This window comes from Leucopleurus acutus (assembly GCF_964270905.1).
Source record: "Leucopleurus acutus genome assembly, chromosome: 9".
Classification (NCBI taxonomy): Eukaryota; Metazoa; Chordata; class Mammalia; order Artiodactyla; family Delphinidae; genus Leucopleurus; species Leucopleurus acutus.
In genome coordinates, this window is record NC_139144.1 from 48,134,085 (window position 1) to 48,150,287 (window position 16,203).

The 16,203-nt window shown below is 34.5% G+C and overlaps 1 protein-coding gene across 3 annotated transcripts in view; it reads right to left on the bottom strand.

Moving 5' to 3' along the window:
* Window positions 1-3,867: 3,867 nt before the first annotated feature.
* The window catches only part of C1GALT1 (core 1 synthase, glycoprotein-N-acetylgalactosamine 3-beta-galactosyltransferase 1), a 40,528-nt gene continuing 28,192 nt past the window's right edge, over window positions 3,868-16,203 (bottom strand). The window contains exons 3-5 of one of the 3 annotated variants that reach the window (XM_082846470.1): window positions 15,034-15,701; window positions 9,047-9,271; window positions 3,868-4,171 (exon numbers count right to left, since the gene is read on the bottom strand). In XM_082846470.1, the coding sequence (XP_082702596.1) occupies window positions 9,053-9,271; window positions 15,034-15,701 (887 nt within the window). In that variant the 3' untranslated portion in view covers window positions 3,868-4,171; window positions 9,047-9,052. Of the gene's footprint in view, window positions 4,172-4,193; window positions 9,272-15,033; window positions 15,702-16,203 lie in introns of those variants that run through there. The other 2 variants (XM_082846469.1, XM_082846468.1) reach the window with 2 other exon arrangements.

A 16,203-nucleotide genomic window follows, 5' to 3' on the forward strand; every position in this document is an offset into this window, starting at 1 on the left:
AGTAGCCTAAGAGAGTGTAAGGACAATAAAACATGAAAAGAAGGTCTAACTTGGTAAAATTATGAGAGTTTCAGGTGGAAAATAACACCAAATATCATTATTACTTAAGGATTGTAGAAAATAGCAGGGCACATGTCTCATTTAGGAACACTAAGAAGACACAGGTGATTCACTTATTATTTCCCAACTCTTTTTTTCTGCTTCCACTTGAGGATGAATATTTGAAAGTGGCTAATTTTAAAAAGGAACATGGGTGACTTCCCTGGTGGTCCAGTGGTAAAGAATCCGCCTTACAATGGAGGGGAAGCGGGTTCGATCCCTGGTCAGGGAACTAAGATCCCACATGCCGTGGGGCAATTAAGCCCACATGCCACAACTACTGAGCTCGTGAGCCTCAACTAGAGCCCGCGTGCCGCAAACTACAGAGCCCAGGTTCTCTGGAACCCGTGAGCCACAACTACAGAGCCCACGTGCCCCAGAGCCTACAAGCCACAATTAGAGAGAAAACCCACCACCACAACTACAGAGAAGTCCGTGCACCACAACGAAGAGCCCACGTGCCACAACTAAGACCTGACATGGCCAAAAATAAATAAAATAAATAAATTAAAAAAAATAAAAATTTAAAAAAGGAACATGATATAAATGAAGTTATAAAGTAACTTCTGTTAAGTTTCAAAGCTCATTAGTATTACCGTGAAGTGAGCCCAGCTGAAATAGGATCCTAAGACATGTTGGAAACCGTTAATGCAGTTTCCATTAACAGGAAACTGTTATGAAAACAGGAACAGAATTCAGCCTGGTGTAGCCTTCACCTGGGTTTGGCGGTTGCTGTTCCAAATGTGATTTATTTAAGAACAATACAGGCTTCATGAAATACACTGAAGTCAGATTACTGGGTATTTCCATATTGGGGCCACAAATCCAGACCAAACTCCTCTGGGTGAAGATGGCATTTCCTCTGAAGAAAGTGAATGTTTCCACTGTCAGTTTCCCAGCGGAGGGGTCAGTTCTCCAGCAGGAAGTGAAGCGTGAGAGCTTTAGACTGGGGTGAAGGAAGAGCTTCCTCATTTTTTACAGGGTAGCTGTCAATTTGGCTGACACTCTTAAAGATGTGGTAGTATCTGGAATGTTCTAATGGGGGTGGTTCAGCTACCTCTGGTGCCTTGGAAACAGGTGGCAAGGAAAAGACAGCTTGGTGAGGGGCAAGAGGGTCCCACTGGATCTGGGCAGCTCTCATAAATTATCCTCTGGACTTTTTCTTCTGTTATTCTGGAACATTCAGGAATGTCTGGTCTCTGCTTTGCTGTGGTAATAAGGGAGAGGACAAGTTCCTTCTTCAGGGCCAAACACAATGGTAGGAGGAAGTCACAGCCCAAGACGACAGTGCCCAAAGAAGCAGGCAACAGCCAACCAGAAGAGAATCCTCTGCCTCACTGTTTCAAATAAAGTAGAAAAATACTTGCGATTCTGTTCCTAAGATCTACCTCTGCCACAATGAGCACCACTCAAAACCTCACGAACCACTTTTGCCAGACAAGATGCTATCAATTTGGGGTTAAAAATAATAAGGTATATTCTCACTGGTTTTCAAGTATTTAAAAAAATGCACCCATATTTTTGGGGGGCAGGCTCTAGAAGAAAACATTTCCACAGAAAAGAGAAAATTCTAGGATTTTGATGAGTCCTTTCTATTAATTCTAGGAAATTTTCCTTCTCCTTTCTGTCAATTCTAAGAAAGTTTCTTCAGCTGGTGAGAGGGAACTGAAATTTACAAAAGGTATGTGATTTTTTAAAAAAAGTCTTTAAAACACACCTGCTGATAGAAAATGGGGGCAATAAAAAGTCTAAAGAAACAAAAGAATTGCTGCCAGTGGGAAGAAGAGGAAAAAAGCAAAGACATGGAATGAGAGAAGAAAAGAATAGGGGAAGGTTCAAAGAGCCAGAAGTTCACAGGCAGGAAGAGAGGGAAAATTCAACCAGGCAAGTAGGTTTGTAAAAATTTTTTATAAACAATCAATCATTTCCATGCCTAATTTTTCTAAGCATATACTTTCACCTCATCAAATAAAATTATTATGTAAATCTAAACAGCATGAAAAAGCAAGTTTCAACATTTTAAAGAAAAAATCCAACTATTAAAATAATCATACCTTTCTATCCTGTCTCTCACACACATGCACATATATACCCCACTGAACAGTACAGATACAAGGAAGACAGCCTTGCATAAAACTAAAGAAAATGTTGAATCATTACTTCTCTCTCAAACTCCTTTCTAGATTTTATTACCATTTCTCTACAATCTAACAACAAAAATAATGGAAAGTGAAATTCAACTGAAATGCTACCAGGAGAATGATTCCAGTGTTAACAGGAATAGGAGGAAAGACAATTCAGTTTAAAGTTCTATAAAAAAAGATTTGAAGCTGACAAAAATCAAAACGATTAGTTGTTAAGACTAAGACACTGCACTCTAATTCTACGTAGACACATTATCTAGCAGTTCTACAAATGAGGAACTACTGTTAATCTTTCAACTACACATTCATTCGAAAATTGAAATAGCTAAAATCCTAGGACTGAATCTCATAAAAAATAAAAACAATGTGTATTTCATGAATGCAAAGTAAACAGGTGTATTCAGCTGCACTATACAGAGGCAATATATAGGAGAAAAAAAGTGTAAATGCCCTGGACAAATTTTCAGTCCTGGAAAAAATAAATATCTAAAACAGAATATAAGAAACACTAGCAGAAATAATGGGTGGTTCTTTTGGCAGAAGAAATGATGCAACACAACGATAGTTTTAAGAACTATGGTAGTTAAACTTATAGGCAAAAATAACTAAACATTAATTAGCAAAAAAAATCAAACTTATGGCAAAACAAAGTTCACTTTCATGGTTTGTTAATACAGACTTATCTGGAGAATGTCAGTGTGGCTTAACTCCAGTTGTTAAATGTTCATTCAGTCTTAATTAAACAGTAAAGGAATTTCTATTTGCACAATCTATATCGTCAGCATTATTAGATCTGATATAAAATATGTTTGGGGTAGAGCCCTTTCCTTTAGCAAGAAAATAAATTCAACAATAATCATGTATCCTTTCCAAGATTATACCTTCGGAAAACTTAAAATAGGTAATAAACCTGTATATATTTAGGTAAATACATCTCTTCTCTGACATTAACTAGCAGTACAACTAAACACTACTGACTGGAAAACATGGGACTTTCTGGATATGTTAAACTGTACAACTCTGATACTAAAGCAACATGAAGTAGCATTTATCTCCTTAGCTTTTCTAAAGCTGCTTAATCCAAATAGCACTGCATGTATATATATATGTTGGTACATACATATATGTGCTTGGGCACTAGTAAGTAGCATACTGGGTAGCAGTTACTGAAAATTGAGGCAGACAGGCTAGCCCCAGGGGCCTTATGAACATCTGTAATAATTTGCTTAGGAAGAGGTAGGTCAATTTTTATTCATATCCAGAAGTCCCAGGCCGATCTAATATCAATAGACCTGAGCTTTGTACGAAATATGCCTAAAACCACAAAGATTTTGGCCTATAGATCACATTTCAATGAACCTTCACATATGCCCAAAGCATGATTACACAAAGGTGGGAAACATTATTATTACTATTTTTTTACATAGTAGGAGCAAAGAACTTCATAGACATAAATAAATGCCTTTTGAAGCATATAAAATGTTTGTCATTCAGGTCAGCTCAAATATTACCTCAGAGGTCTTCCCTGACACCCCACCCAGAAAATTGCTCTACCATATCACTCTTATTTTCCTACCACCATTCTCTGAAATATCTTGTTCCTTCATCTATTAATTTGTTTATTGTCTAGCTGTAGAATTAAGGCTCTAGGAGAACAGAAATCCTGTATATTTTCTTCACCACTGTATTTCTAGTAGATGCTGGGCACAATTATTTAAATAAATAATTAGTTGAATAAATTAATTTCTCAGCGTACATGACAGATCAAAATATACCAAGAAATAGAAAAGCAATCTTTTCCTCTTTCGATAACACATACGTATACCTATACACATATATACATAGACACACACTTACCTGGCCTACAGCGTAGGTGTTTCTGTTTTTTGAGGCACATTATTCAAAATCAGAGGTGGAATATTTTGTTGCTTTAAAGAAAAATAATATATGTTGCAGTTAAAATTATTTAAGCCTATTTAAATTGAATAATTTTGATGGAAAATAGTTTAATATTTTTGGTAAACAACCCCAAAACTACCCATTAAAGACAATGTTTCTCCCACAACTTTTACATCAGTTAAAAATAATCAGATAAAACAGCTTTAAACATGGTAATTTATTTTATGCAGTTGTTTAAATCCATTGTTTAAAAATGTTCAAAAGGCACTTTAAAAAACATATTTAAAAATACATTTTTCTGACTTATTGGTGATCACTTAAAATAAGCAAGTCACCAGACATTTTTAAATCATTCATGATACTATTACCTTACATAATTTTTAAATTCCAAAACACAAACGTTCACTGGGTAATATAACACACTGCTTAGCAGTAAGATTAGTTTCCCTCTAATAATATACTTCATATGGATTATTAATTTGCAGGGCCCTGCAAAGTTATTTAAACTTAACACATATAAACTAAAAACTAGAGAGGTAAAGGAATTGAAATAGAGCATTATTCAACTCTGAAACTAGTTTCAGAGTTGGTTTCTCTAAAGAGAATTTATAAAATTTCTTATTCTAATTTGAATTAAATCTCTATTTCAACTCCAATATATAAACATAAGCCATCTTTTAAAAATCAACAGAGGTTACATTTAGCACAAAATAAACCACAGGTTGTCCCCTAGATTTCTTAAGTATGCTTCTGTCAGGCTTACTATAAATAAGTAGAGAGATGAGGCAAATGAGGTTTTTTTGTTTGTGAAAAGGGGAATTTGGGAAGTAATAGAATCCAAATAATTTTACTTCATTTAATTGTATATCTAGCATTAGTTTAACATTGTAGACTTTTAAGTAGGTCAAGTATCCTGAGAGCGAGCAGGCATTATTCTTAGACAAATTTTTACTTCCAACCTCATAGGGAAACCTAACATTAATAGGTATAAAATAATGTAAGTGATACATACAAACTCTAATCACAGCCAAATTAAACTTGCGAAGGCAGAATTAAGAGTAGTTAGAAAATGGAAGTTAGTTATCAAGGAAATAAAGGGCAATAAATACAAAGAAGCAGAAATTGTCAGAGAATATTCTAAAGAAATGAAAATTTAAATGAATAAAAGGGTAGACTTGATGTAATCAATCAAATGAAGGATTTTTTCAAGACTCAATCTGGTAATAATACAGTATAACGGCTCAAGGAAGTGAAAAATTAATACTCAAACAATTATGAAAATAACCAGTTAGTAAATTTAATGCTCAAATCCAATTACCATACTTAAAAAAAAAATTGGTCAGTGATTTATTTTTGAATCTTCTTACAGTAACAAAAACTCCTCTGAAGTTTATTTGAAAACAAATAATTGAACTCTGGGATAAAAATCTGCTTTGTATCATCTATGAACTTCCCACTTGAAAATACAAGTATATATTGGAGAACGTAAGATAGCAAAAGCCTGTTTTGAGACCATACTAAAATCATTTACTCAGATGACAAAAATCTTAATTCAAAAGACAGTAAGTCATTATCATCATGAAATCTGGTTTTATGTGCTCTATCAAATACTTGGAGAGTTTTTTTCTCTATTAGGTCCTATAGGACAGTCAACTGATTCTTGAAAAGTGATGAAATTTTGATAGTATGAATTGGCAGAAAAACATTCTGCACATTATAAAATAGTACTTTGCTACCTCCATTTAAAATGTTTTTACTAACAACTGTGGACATTTTTTATGACATTCATTTAAGTATGCTTTTAATGAATTAACATATACTTACTAGTATTTACTGAAACTTTTCTGCCCCAATATGAAATTACTAAACTTCATATTTTACTGTGGGCCCTGATATTAGTAACTCTGAAGAAGCTGAAAAATTTTGCCAAAATGAATGATCCACTGACTCTTTAAATTATCTTTAGTCTTTTACATTTAATATAGTGTGATGCTGAACTACACTCATTTAAAACATGCTTTATCTAAATTTTTGAAAGATAACCTTACTTATGGGGCAAGTATCCAAGGATGATTGGCATCAGAATCACCAGGTTTTAGGGGAATGCTGAATAAGACTCACCTGGAGGGCTTGTTTAAACATAATTGCTAGCCTCTACCCCTAGAGTTCCTGATTCAGTAGGCCTGGGGTGAGACCCAGGAGAGGATGCATTACCAACAAGTTTCCAGGTGATGCTGATACTGCTGGTTGGGACCACACACTGGTGGAGAACCAGTGCCCCAGGGTATCTGGTAAGAATGCATACTCCTGGGTCCCATGATAGAATCAAAATTTCTGGAATTGGGGTCTTGAAATCTCCGTTTTAACAAGCTCCCAGGCAAGAGTATAATAACAATAACAATTTAAGAAGCACTATGATAATTTGGCTGGTTAATTTGACTACTGCTGGCCAATGCATCAGATGTCACATGCCATTAAGTAAAAATGGAAATAATGCTAATGATTAACCTCAAGGCTAACATGGGGCAAAGAATACACAGGCTTCCAGTATAAATCCTAGCTCTGTTACTTAGTAGCTTTCTGACAGTGGAAAATGACTTTAGTTTTCTGAGCCTCAGTTTTCTCATCTATAATATGGGAATAACCCCCAATTTGTGAGGATTAACAGAGTATCTAAGCACGTTACCTGCCATACAGTAGGCATCAAATAAAAACTAGCTATTACTTATTGTAAGAAATGTATGAGTTATTTCCTTTATTACCTGATTTGATTAAAGCAGATTTCTCATTCATTTAAAACAAATATTTACACTCCAAGGTAAAGAATAATAAGAAAACTTTATACTTAGCACTCCATACTCTGGGCCAAACAGTGTTTTTAAAAGCCATACACATTTTCACTCATTTAATCCTCATATAAATCCTGTGAGGTAGGTAGTATTATTGTCCCTAGTTTACAGATGAGGGAATTGAGGCACAGAGACATTAATTGCTCAAGGCTACAAAACTAGTGATGGAGCAAGAATTTAAACCCAGGCAGTCTGACTTCAGACCCCAGGATTCATCACAATGTTGATTTCCTATGAATCAATTTTAAGGTTTTTGGATGTTTATGGTAAACCATTTATACTTCTAGTACAGAAAAGTAGCATGTACGGACTGCAAATAAATTCCTATCCATACCAAGGTAAAGAGTTGTTCAAAGAATAGAATGAACACCTTGAAATTCTGGCAGATGATATCACCATGAAAATAACAAAAAACAATTCAATTGGTAAAAACTGGTATAAGTTTTCACTATGTTGACAGAGTAATCCATAATTAGCTACTAAGATGAACATCCTCTCAAATATACAGCTGAAAGAGGTCATGGTTTTGACATGTTTTGGCACAATAAACTATTTAGCTAAGCAGCAGAATCAGTGGCATGACAGCCACATAAAATTAGCACAATGATAAAACATAAGAGAAATGTAAATTATTTGTAACGTTTAAGATAATCTTACGGAAAGTCTGTGAAGTATTCTGTTAGGATACACTCAGATGATATTGCTAAAGACAACAAAAATTTTAAATTTTCTTTCCTTCCAGAAATTCTTTAAATAGAGGGTACCTAAAATTAGAACAAAACATTTATGAATGTGTTTTTGATGTCATCAAGACTGAGTTCTCTTACAACTGTCCACTGGCAAAACAATCATCCCAAATAAGTCAGCATCAAAATTCAGGCTGTTATTCGTAAACTAAGTATTTGGTCTTTTAATATCTGACATATTTCAATTTGTTTAAGCACTCTGCATTTTTTAATGTTTTTAATTAACTCTGGTCAAAATCTCACAAATTATTTTGCCAGTGTAACTAACAGCTACCTCAGAGCCTGAAAATGAATCTCAAAACTCTGCTTTAAACAAGTTATGAAAGGCACAAACAAGTTCTCATCTCTCAGCAGGATGAGAATGAAAGGAACTATAATTATGTAGTTGGACAGTTTTAAATAATCATCTAAAAATGTTACTTAGTGATTCCTGAGAGTGGCACTAATATAAGAAAAGCATCCCCAAATAGCACTACATTTACTATTTATTAGTTACCCATAATTAACAATGGGCAAATTTGGGAATAAAGTATTTAAAAATGCATGTTTACAGAATGCTATTAACACTTTCAGTAAATAAATATTAATAGTTGAGAATGGCATTCAAGAATGGTTAAACATGTTTAGGAAAGAGACAACGGGGACTCAGTAAAAGATTAACTATTAATTAGAACCAAGTATATAATACAGTCAAGGCCCATGATAATTTCAAAATGTGGTTTTATTAATGCACTTTAGGTCAAGTGCCATTCTTATTCTACCTTACTCTGGAAGAAATACTGCCAATTATAAATAGTCACAGCAAAATTTTCATTAGACAAAAGTTGGATGTGTGTGTGTGTGTGGGGGGTTGGTTCATTTATATCATACTGCAAATATAAACTCATGTTTTGAGTTTACAAGCAACACTGAGCAACAATATTTCCTTCTAAATTTTCTTTAAGGCAGATCTGTGTAGCATCGTGTGTGGGTTACTAACAATGATGCAGTGTAGTTTTAGCAAATTTAACTGTTTAATTTTCTCAGTGAAAATAATACATGTGGTCAGGAACAGGCAACAAAATCTCTTCTTGTTCCTCTGCCTGGCCACCATTTTAAAAACACAAGTTTTTCATATATGTATATATATTACTGTATCAAAACACATTTCAACAGACTTCACAGCTCACTTAAAGCTTCAGTTTACAGTCATTCATATGAAAAATTTCTAATATGGAATGTTCACTTAGAAAGAATTCCTCACTGGGATTCCAGTGTTCTATATCAGAAATGGAGAAGTTCTTCTTCAGTGCAATGCTAGACATTTTACCTCTGTTCATTTATGTTTTTCTTTCAAGGGCTCCTGATTTACTTTTGTATCTTCGTTTTTGTATGTTTGACTTATTTCCTTTAGCATCTTCTCAGGTAAGGCAGGTTGATATCTGTATAAATAACCATACGGACGAAGATGATAAACGAGGTATTCTAACTCATACATAGTTGTAGGATCAACATAGTGAAAAGAAACTGCAAGATCAGAACAGCAACCAGGACCCTAAAAAAGTAATGGAAACAGGCATTATTAATAAATAGCACATTGTTAACATACAATATTCAAATACTGATAAAGGAAACACTAATTTTAACAAAATCCAAGCATTAAGGCTGGCAAAGTAAAGCAGAGGCACAAAATTTATTAGACCTGTGAAAGAAACCAAGAGTTTTCAGAGTTCCCAATGATTTAAAATCAAACATGAAGTTACTGAAGTATATCTAACTGAAACAACATTCTCTCATGCCCTATGGATTAGCAAAAAAAGAAAACGCTTGAGACCTCTTCAAATAAAAGGGTCAGCTATACAAAGGATAATGTTCTATTTCTCCAAGTTTTGCTTTCTCTTCATAACTTTCTCACTATGAAGTTTTGCTTGGCTCAGCCTCAGAAAGACACCTTTGGAACATTCAATGACTACAAAGCCTTGCCCAGTATGTGTCTGCAACGTAATACTTCATCGACAAATCAACCCAAACAGTATAGTATTTAAGAGAGGAAGTGCTGAGTCACACCTGGGTTTGCGTCTAAATTTTGCCTACTAGTATATAATCTTGGGCAAGTTACTTAATCTCTATAAGCTTCAATTTCCCTATGTTCAAAAGATGCTTACTTAAAGGAGACAACGTGTCACACACTTGGTACCACGCTTTACCTATAGTAAATGCTCAATAAATGTTAGCTATTACTGACAGAATAATCAAGTTCAGGTGGCCCTCAGTAAGTAGGTCAAAGTAAAACCTTTGTTCAGTTATCTAATTCTCATAGATTTCTAATAGAGTTAGCATGAGAGCAGATTTAAATAAAACAAGACAAAAACAAAATAACAAAAATACAACAAACATACAAAGAGGAATGAAAATGCAAGAAAATAAAACAAATTTTAAAAACTGGTCCCAGACTTAAATAGTCACAAGGTCATCTGGGGGTCAGAATTGGTATCTGGAGACTGTTTCACTCAGATGACTCCAAGAAAACTTAAGTCTCTAACGTCTTTGCAGGGGCCCAGGGAGAAAAACAGTCTGGCAAGTTCCCAGAGAAGATTCATATTGACCTATTAAATTGAACATTTAATAATTCATGTTTGGAAGTATGTAGCTTACAATGCAGTAAAAAATCAAGAAATTGTCCACTGTATTTTCTCTGACGTTTCCTTTGAAACAAACACTGGATATGTGGGTTTCCTGGACCACTAAGTAGATGCTGGAAAATTATCTGGTGCCTACTTTTTACAACTTTAGGGAATTTAATAATAGGAACAAATATGAAAAGTAAACAGATAAGTCAACTTGTGATTATCAAACCAGCTCTGTCCAGTAGATATATGTGAGCCACACAGTGCAACAGCCATACTTAAAAAGTAAAAATAGGTGAAATTAATTTGAATATATTTTAACTGAATAAATCTATATTATTTTCTTAATATTCAATAGGTGATCAATATTTTTTAAATTACTGATGAAATCATTCTTTTTATTTGTGCTAAGTCCTTGAAATCAAGTATGACTTTTATACCTGAGCATATCTAAATTTTGATAGCCATACTTCAAACACTCAGTAGTCATATATGGTTAGTGGATACTACAGTGGCCAGTGCATAGTAAACTAAAGACTAGGACAAGAGCGGTTAATATTAAATTACTGATCCTTTCTGGAAGCAATTTTATATAACTCTGAAATATTGCAATAATATTTTTGATAAGATTTACTGCATTAATTATGTTATACTCTATTGCGCTGTTTTGTTACTGGATGGCCAGGATACTGTTTTTATTAAGCTTTATAAGCAATAAAAGGCTATAAAAAAAACAGCTAATATTATTAGAAACAAAATACCTAGTCCTTTGCATATGATTATGGATACCCCAAAAACTCGAGAGTAGAGTGAAAAATCATCAGAAATAAAAAATCCAGGAACAGAGCCAGATTTTAAAGATGCTTTTTTTTAAAAAAAAAAAAAAAAAACAGCTTTCATGTATATACTAGTTAAAAAGTTTTAAGAAAAGAGCCCAAGTAGAAGAGTAACAAAAATACTAAAAACCTAGGGAGATACTTAAGAAATAAAGATTTACCTGAAGAAAAGTATAAAACTTTACTAAGGGACCTAAAAGGAACTTAAAAAATCCTGGGCAAAGATGTCCACTGTTCCTAAATTAATAAGTTTATACACAAGAACAAAGACATGAGAGTTGCCGAAACAATTTAAAAGAGAGGGAGAAGTAAAGGAGAGGAAGACACACTCTTAATAACTTAAAATTTTTGTGAAGCTACAAGGTTCAAAACAATATGGTACTGAGCCAAAACCAAATAGAACAGAACTGAAATCTCACATACAGATCCTACTATAAGTAATGCTATAGTGGATGATAATAAAGGAGGTATTTTTAAATCAGTAATGAAAGCAAGACTCAGTTAATAAATGGTACTGGAATAATCAGTTAACAATTTGGAAAAATCAAGAGCTCTCTACATCAACCATATATCAGTAAGTTTCAAATGGATTACAGTTAATGCAAATAAAACTGAAGAATTAATATAATAAACCATATTTGATCATTTCTGACCTATGAAAAGGCAATTTCACAAGTAGAGGGTTTTTTAAATATTTTAAAATCCACTTATTTTAAATCCACTGTATTAAGACTGATTGCAAATTTTCTGGTGAAAAATCTACTGCTAGGGAATAGACTGTATGTAGTCCTGGAGAATAGACTTTATTCCTAGGGAACAGACTTTATTCCTAGGCATAGACTTACTTCTAGGGAAGTGAGAAAGTGGTATGAGAAGGGAACTGCATGCAAAGTTCTGAACAACCAGCTTAAGAACATAACTCTTTGATCATCTAGAATATCTCACACCCTAACCTCTAGAAAAAAATTTTCTACACTGTATTTTTAGTGATTACTAGAGAGAAGGAGTGTACGTATGAGACTCAGGATGGCTTTGAAAACAGTTAACTCCCTTAGAGAGAGGACGATTTATTAAATGATGAGTAATAATAGAAGTCTGATTTCACTTTGGGTTTATATAGAACCTCCTGAGAGAGAAGAGACAATATCAGAAGGTTGGGTCAATTTTGGAACTTCCAAGCCCATTTTACAGTCTTCAATACAACTCACAAATTATTATAGAAGGAACATAAAATTTTCCATCCATTTAAAAAGCTAGTACAATTTAAATAAAATATGTACTATAGAAATATTTATTTTGTTAATATAAAGTATATTGTTGGGTATACCCTATATGTAGGTGGGAACTGTGGGCAGTACTCTTAAAGAGAAAGTAGGACATTTTGCTAGTTACAAAATGATGACAATTATGATGTCCCTTTACTGTTACTGTTATGTGTACTCAATATCAGATACTCTCAGTAAAATCTTACATGCATTAGGTGTATTTGTTATTATGCATTTGTAATGTTTTTGAGTTTGGGTATATTTTTGTATGGGAAGGGGTGCAGAATTAAGAAGGGAAGAGGTCAAGTAATCTTGGAATGGTTTAAGAAGAGTTTACACTAAAGAAGCATCCAAAGTAGTACCTCACTAAAACCAAAACAAAAATAGACTATCAAAAGCACACTTGGGAATAAATCTGTTTTATAGTTTAGGAAATTCTTGCATCTCTAATAGTAATAAGATGCTAGCATACAGTTTCAAACAACCTCATTACATAAAACTGTGTTTTAAAATGTTTATTCAAGTGGAATTTATCCCAACAAAAGAATATTTATTCTAACATATCCCCTACCCTCCTTTCGGGGGCACATATCCCATTAATCAGAGAGGGGTGCTCATGATGGAAATAACACAAGCTTTTAGAACCAGAGTGGATTTGAAATACTGCCTAGGCTACTTAGCAGGATAGACCAGTTACTTGATTTTCCTGAGCCCCAGTTTTGTCCCCTCTTAAATGCAGGATTGCCGTAAGGATTAGCTATCATTTCTGTGAAGTAACAAGAACACACTGGTGGTTGAGAGCTGAAACGGTAGTGATTTGCTTCAAGTTTTCCTTTTTAAAGCTGATAGCTTAAAGCTTGGGTCAGATATTCTCGGTCAAGGTTTTGAAAACACAGTGCTGTTGACATTTTGGGCTGGATAATCTTTGTTGTGAGGGCTGTCCTGTGCATTGTGGAATGTTTAGCACCTAGTGGGTTTACAGTCTCGTGGGTTTCTATCCATTAGGTGCCAGTAGCAACTGCTAAGTTAACAAGCAAAAAGGTCTCCAGATTTTGCCAAATGTCCTCTGGGAAGCAAAAAAGCCCCCGGTTGAGAACCACTGTTCTAGCTGATGATCTGAAAACACTGGCTCATGAAGAAGAGAAAGGTAGCACAAACTGTATTATTTGTACCTTAGGGCCAGAGGAAAGAAGGCGAAGAGCACTAGCGACTTGCCTTGAGACATATTAATCAACAAGAGAACTGAGTCTAAAAGCTAGGTTTCATGACTCCCGGTCTCCAGTCATTCACTGCTGCAATGCTCATATAGTGAAAAACCAGCAACAGCCCACTAAATATACATGGGCTGAAGAATGGGTAAGTTACAGTATATTCATATATTAGATTATGACACAGCAGTCTAAATTAATGAAGCAGATACATACATTAATGTTGACAAATTTCAATGTGTGAAAAAGGCGTATGTTCAAGTATACATGAGGTATAATTCCACTTAAAGACCTGCAAAACAATATCCTATATATTATTTATACATTCATAAACATGTAGGAAAAATATAAAAACACGCATGGTTATTATAAGTACTAAACTCATGATAGTGGTTAACTCTGAGGAAGGAGGTAAGAGAACTGGACTGAGGAGGGTACATAGGCCTCACTTAGTTCTATATCTTTTTCTTTTAAAAAAAAAATCTGAAGCAAATGTGACAAAAGATTAATATTTGGTAAAGCTGGTTGTTGGGTACAAAATAGTATATCCTTCTCAAATATTTAGCTATACATCTGAAATATTTAGTGAAATAATGTATTTTAGATAAAATTCTGACTCAGGAATGTGAGCTAAGGTGTCAAGTGAGATCTAGGACTTATTAGGTGCTCACTGTGTGATAGACAACACGGTCCTACACCGTAACTACCACTGAATGAGACAGGTACATCAGATCCATCTTACAAATGAGGAAACTTAGGCTCAGGAGTTAGGCAAATTCTGTCCATCCAAGGTCATTCAGCTATTAGGTGGGACAGCAGGATTTGAACGTAGGCCTTTCTGAACCTCAAAGTCTTTTCATGCGTTGTTCCTAAAGACGTGAAGGCTCTTTACCCAGATCTTCCCGTAGCCTGCTTTCTAACCTCATTCAGGTTTCTGTTCAAAAGTTACCCTTTAGAGAAGTCTTCCTTAATTGCCTAAACTACAGTACCCCATTCCATTCTGGGTCACTCGCCATCCTCTTACCTGGGTTTACTGTTCTTCAGGGCACTTGCCACTACCTAAAATCATATTATAACTTGACTTGTCTTGCCTGTTTATTGCATGTCTCTTCATCCAGAATGTAAGGTTCATAAGAACTGGAACTTGGCCATATTTACTGCTATATTCTTAGTGCCTGGTATACAGTAGTATGAATATTTGTTGAATCACCACTGCCGACACCTTTGTTCTCATCTACTCTGTTACACTGCCATTCGATATAAAAAGACTAAGGTAGATTCTTAGTTATTGATACTAAAGAAACATACACATTATTAGTTTTTTTTAAGTAAACAAAAGTCAGTCTAAGTATTTATACAGTAATAAAATTTCTAAACTTACCTCTACAGGAGGATAATAGTTATAATTCCAGTACCAAAAGGTTCTAGGCAGATAACCCTTAATTAAATGGTGTTCTGGTACAAAGGGATGAAAAGTTTCTTTTCCAGTGGTATCTCTGGAATCTCCTGCTTCTACATTTATAATTTCCATGCATCTCCCCAGTGCTAAATCTTCGATGGAGGAACTATGCGTACATTTGTCTGTTTTAAATGCATCAACAAATCTCTTCAAGGCTTCTTTGCTCAGTACATATCCTGCTCCTCCACTCATGTAGCCCTGCTTTACATAGGGCTTAAATCTTCTCCCGAAGTAAATGGGTTCTTCAGGGTTGTATTTTGAGAGAAGCCATCTCAAGTTATCTAATATAACATATGTATCATCATCTGCTTTCATAAACCAATCAGCATCTTCTAAATAATGATCATGAACATACTGAAAAGCTTTAATTGTTTTCCAGTATAGTTGGTCTCTGCCTTCTCTGGTTTTTAATCCCACAGCAGGGAAGTCTTTATTTTCTTCTGAACTCATAAATAACACTTTATTACAACGCTGGGCCCATGTAGCTTTGACGTGTTTAGCCTTTTTCTCTAGATTTTGAGGCCCTGTCATTACCCAGCAAAGAATTTTAACCTTCTGATAGAGGTTTTCAGCGATGTCAGTGTTCTCATCTATTAAACAGAAATTGTTTAAAGTTAATTCACATAGTTGTAAAATCCAAATAAATTATACCAAAGAAGATATTTTCTTAAACAATTTCAAAGATCCCCCCCGTCCCCATATACCTCTTTACCATTAGTGATTTAGCTGAAAGAAACAGAACATTGACAGGAATTTCTCACTGCTGTGAATAAGCTTCTGAAGGGCAGTAAAGACAAACTAATGAAGCAGCAGTTCATTTTGGAGTCCACAAGAGTCTAGTGTTAAGAATTTCTACAAGTACCCTGAGGTGGTTTTAAAAATGTTTTCATGACTACCCCAGTTCGAAGAAGAGGAGTTAATGCAAAACAGAGATTACTTCTTACAGTAACATACCTCATTCCAAAATGCAAATCTAACAGTGAGAAACAGAAGAACAGGTAGAGGTAGTATTTCCAAGATTGTCTAGAGCAGTGTTTTTCAAAGCGCTGGTCAGCAAAGAAATAGGGAGCTTATGCCAGAATATAAAGCAAC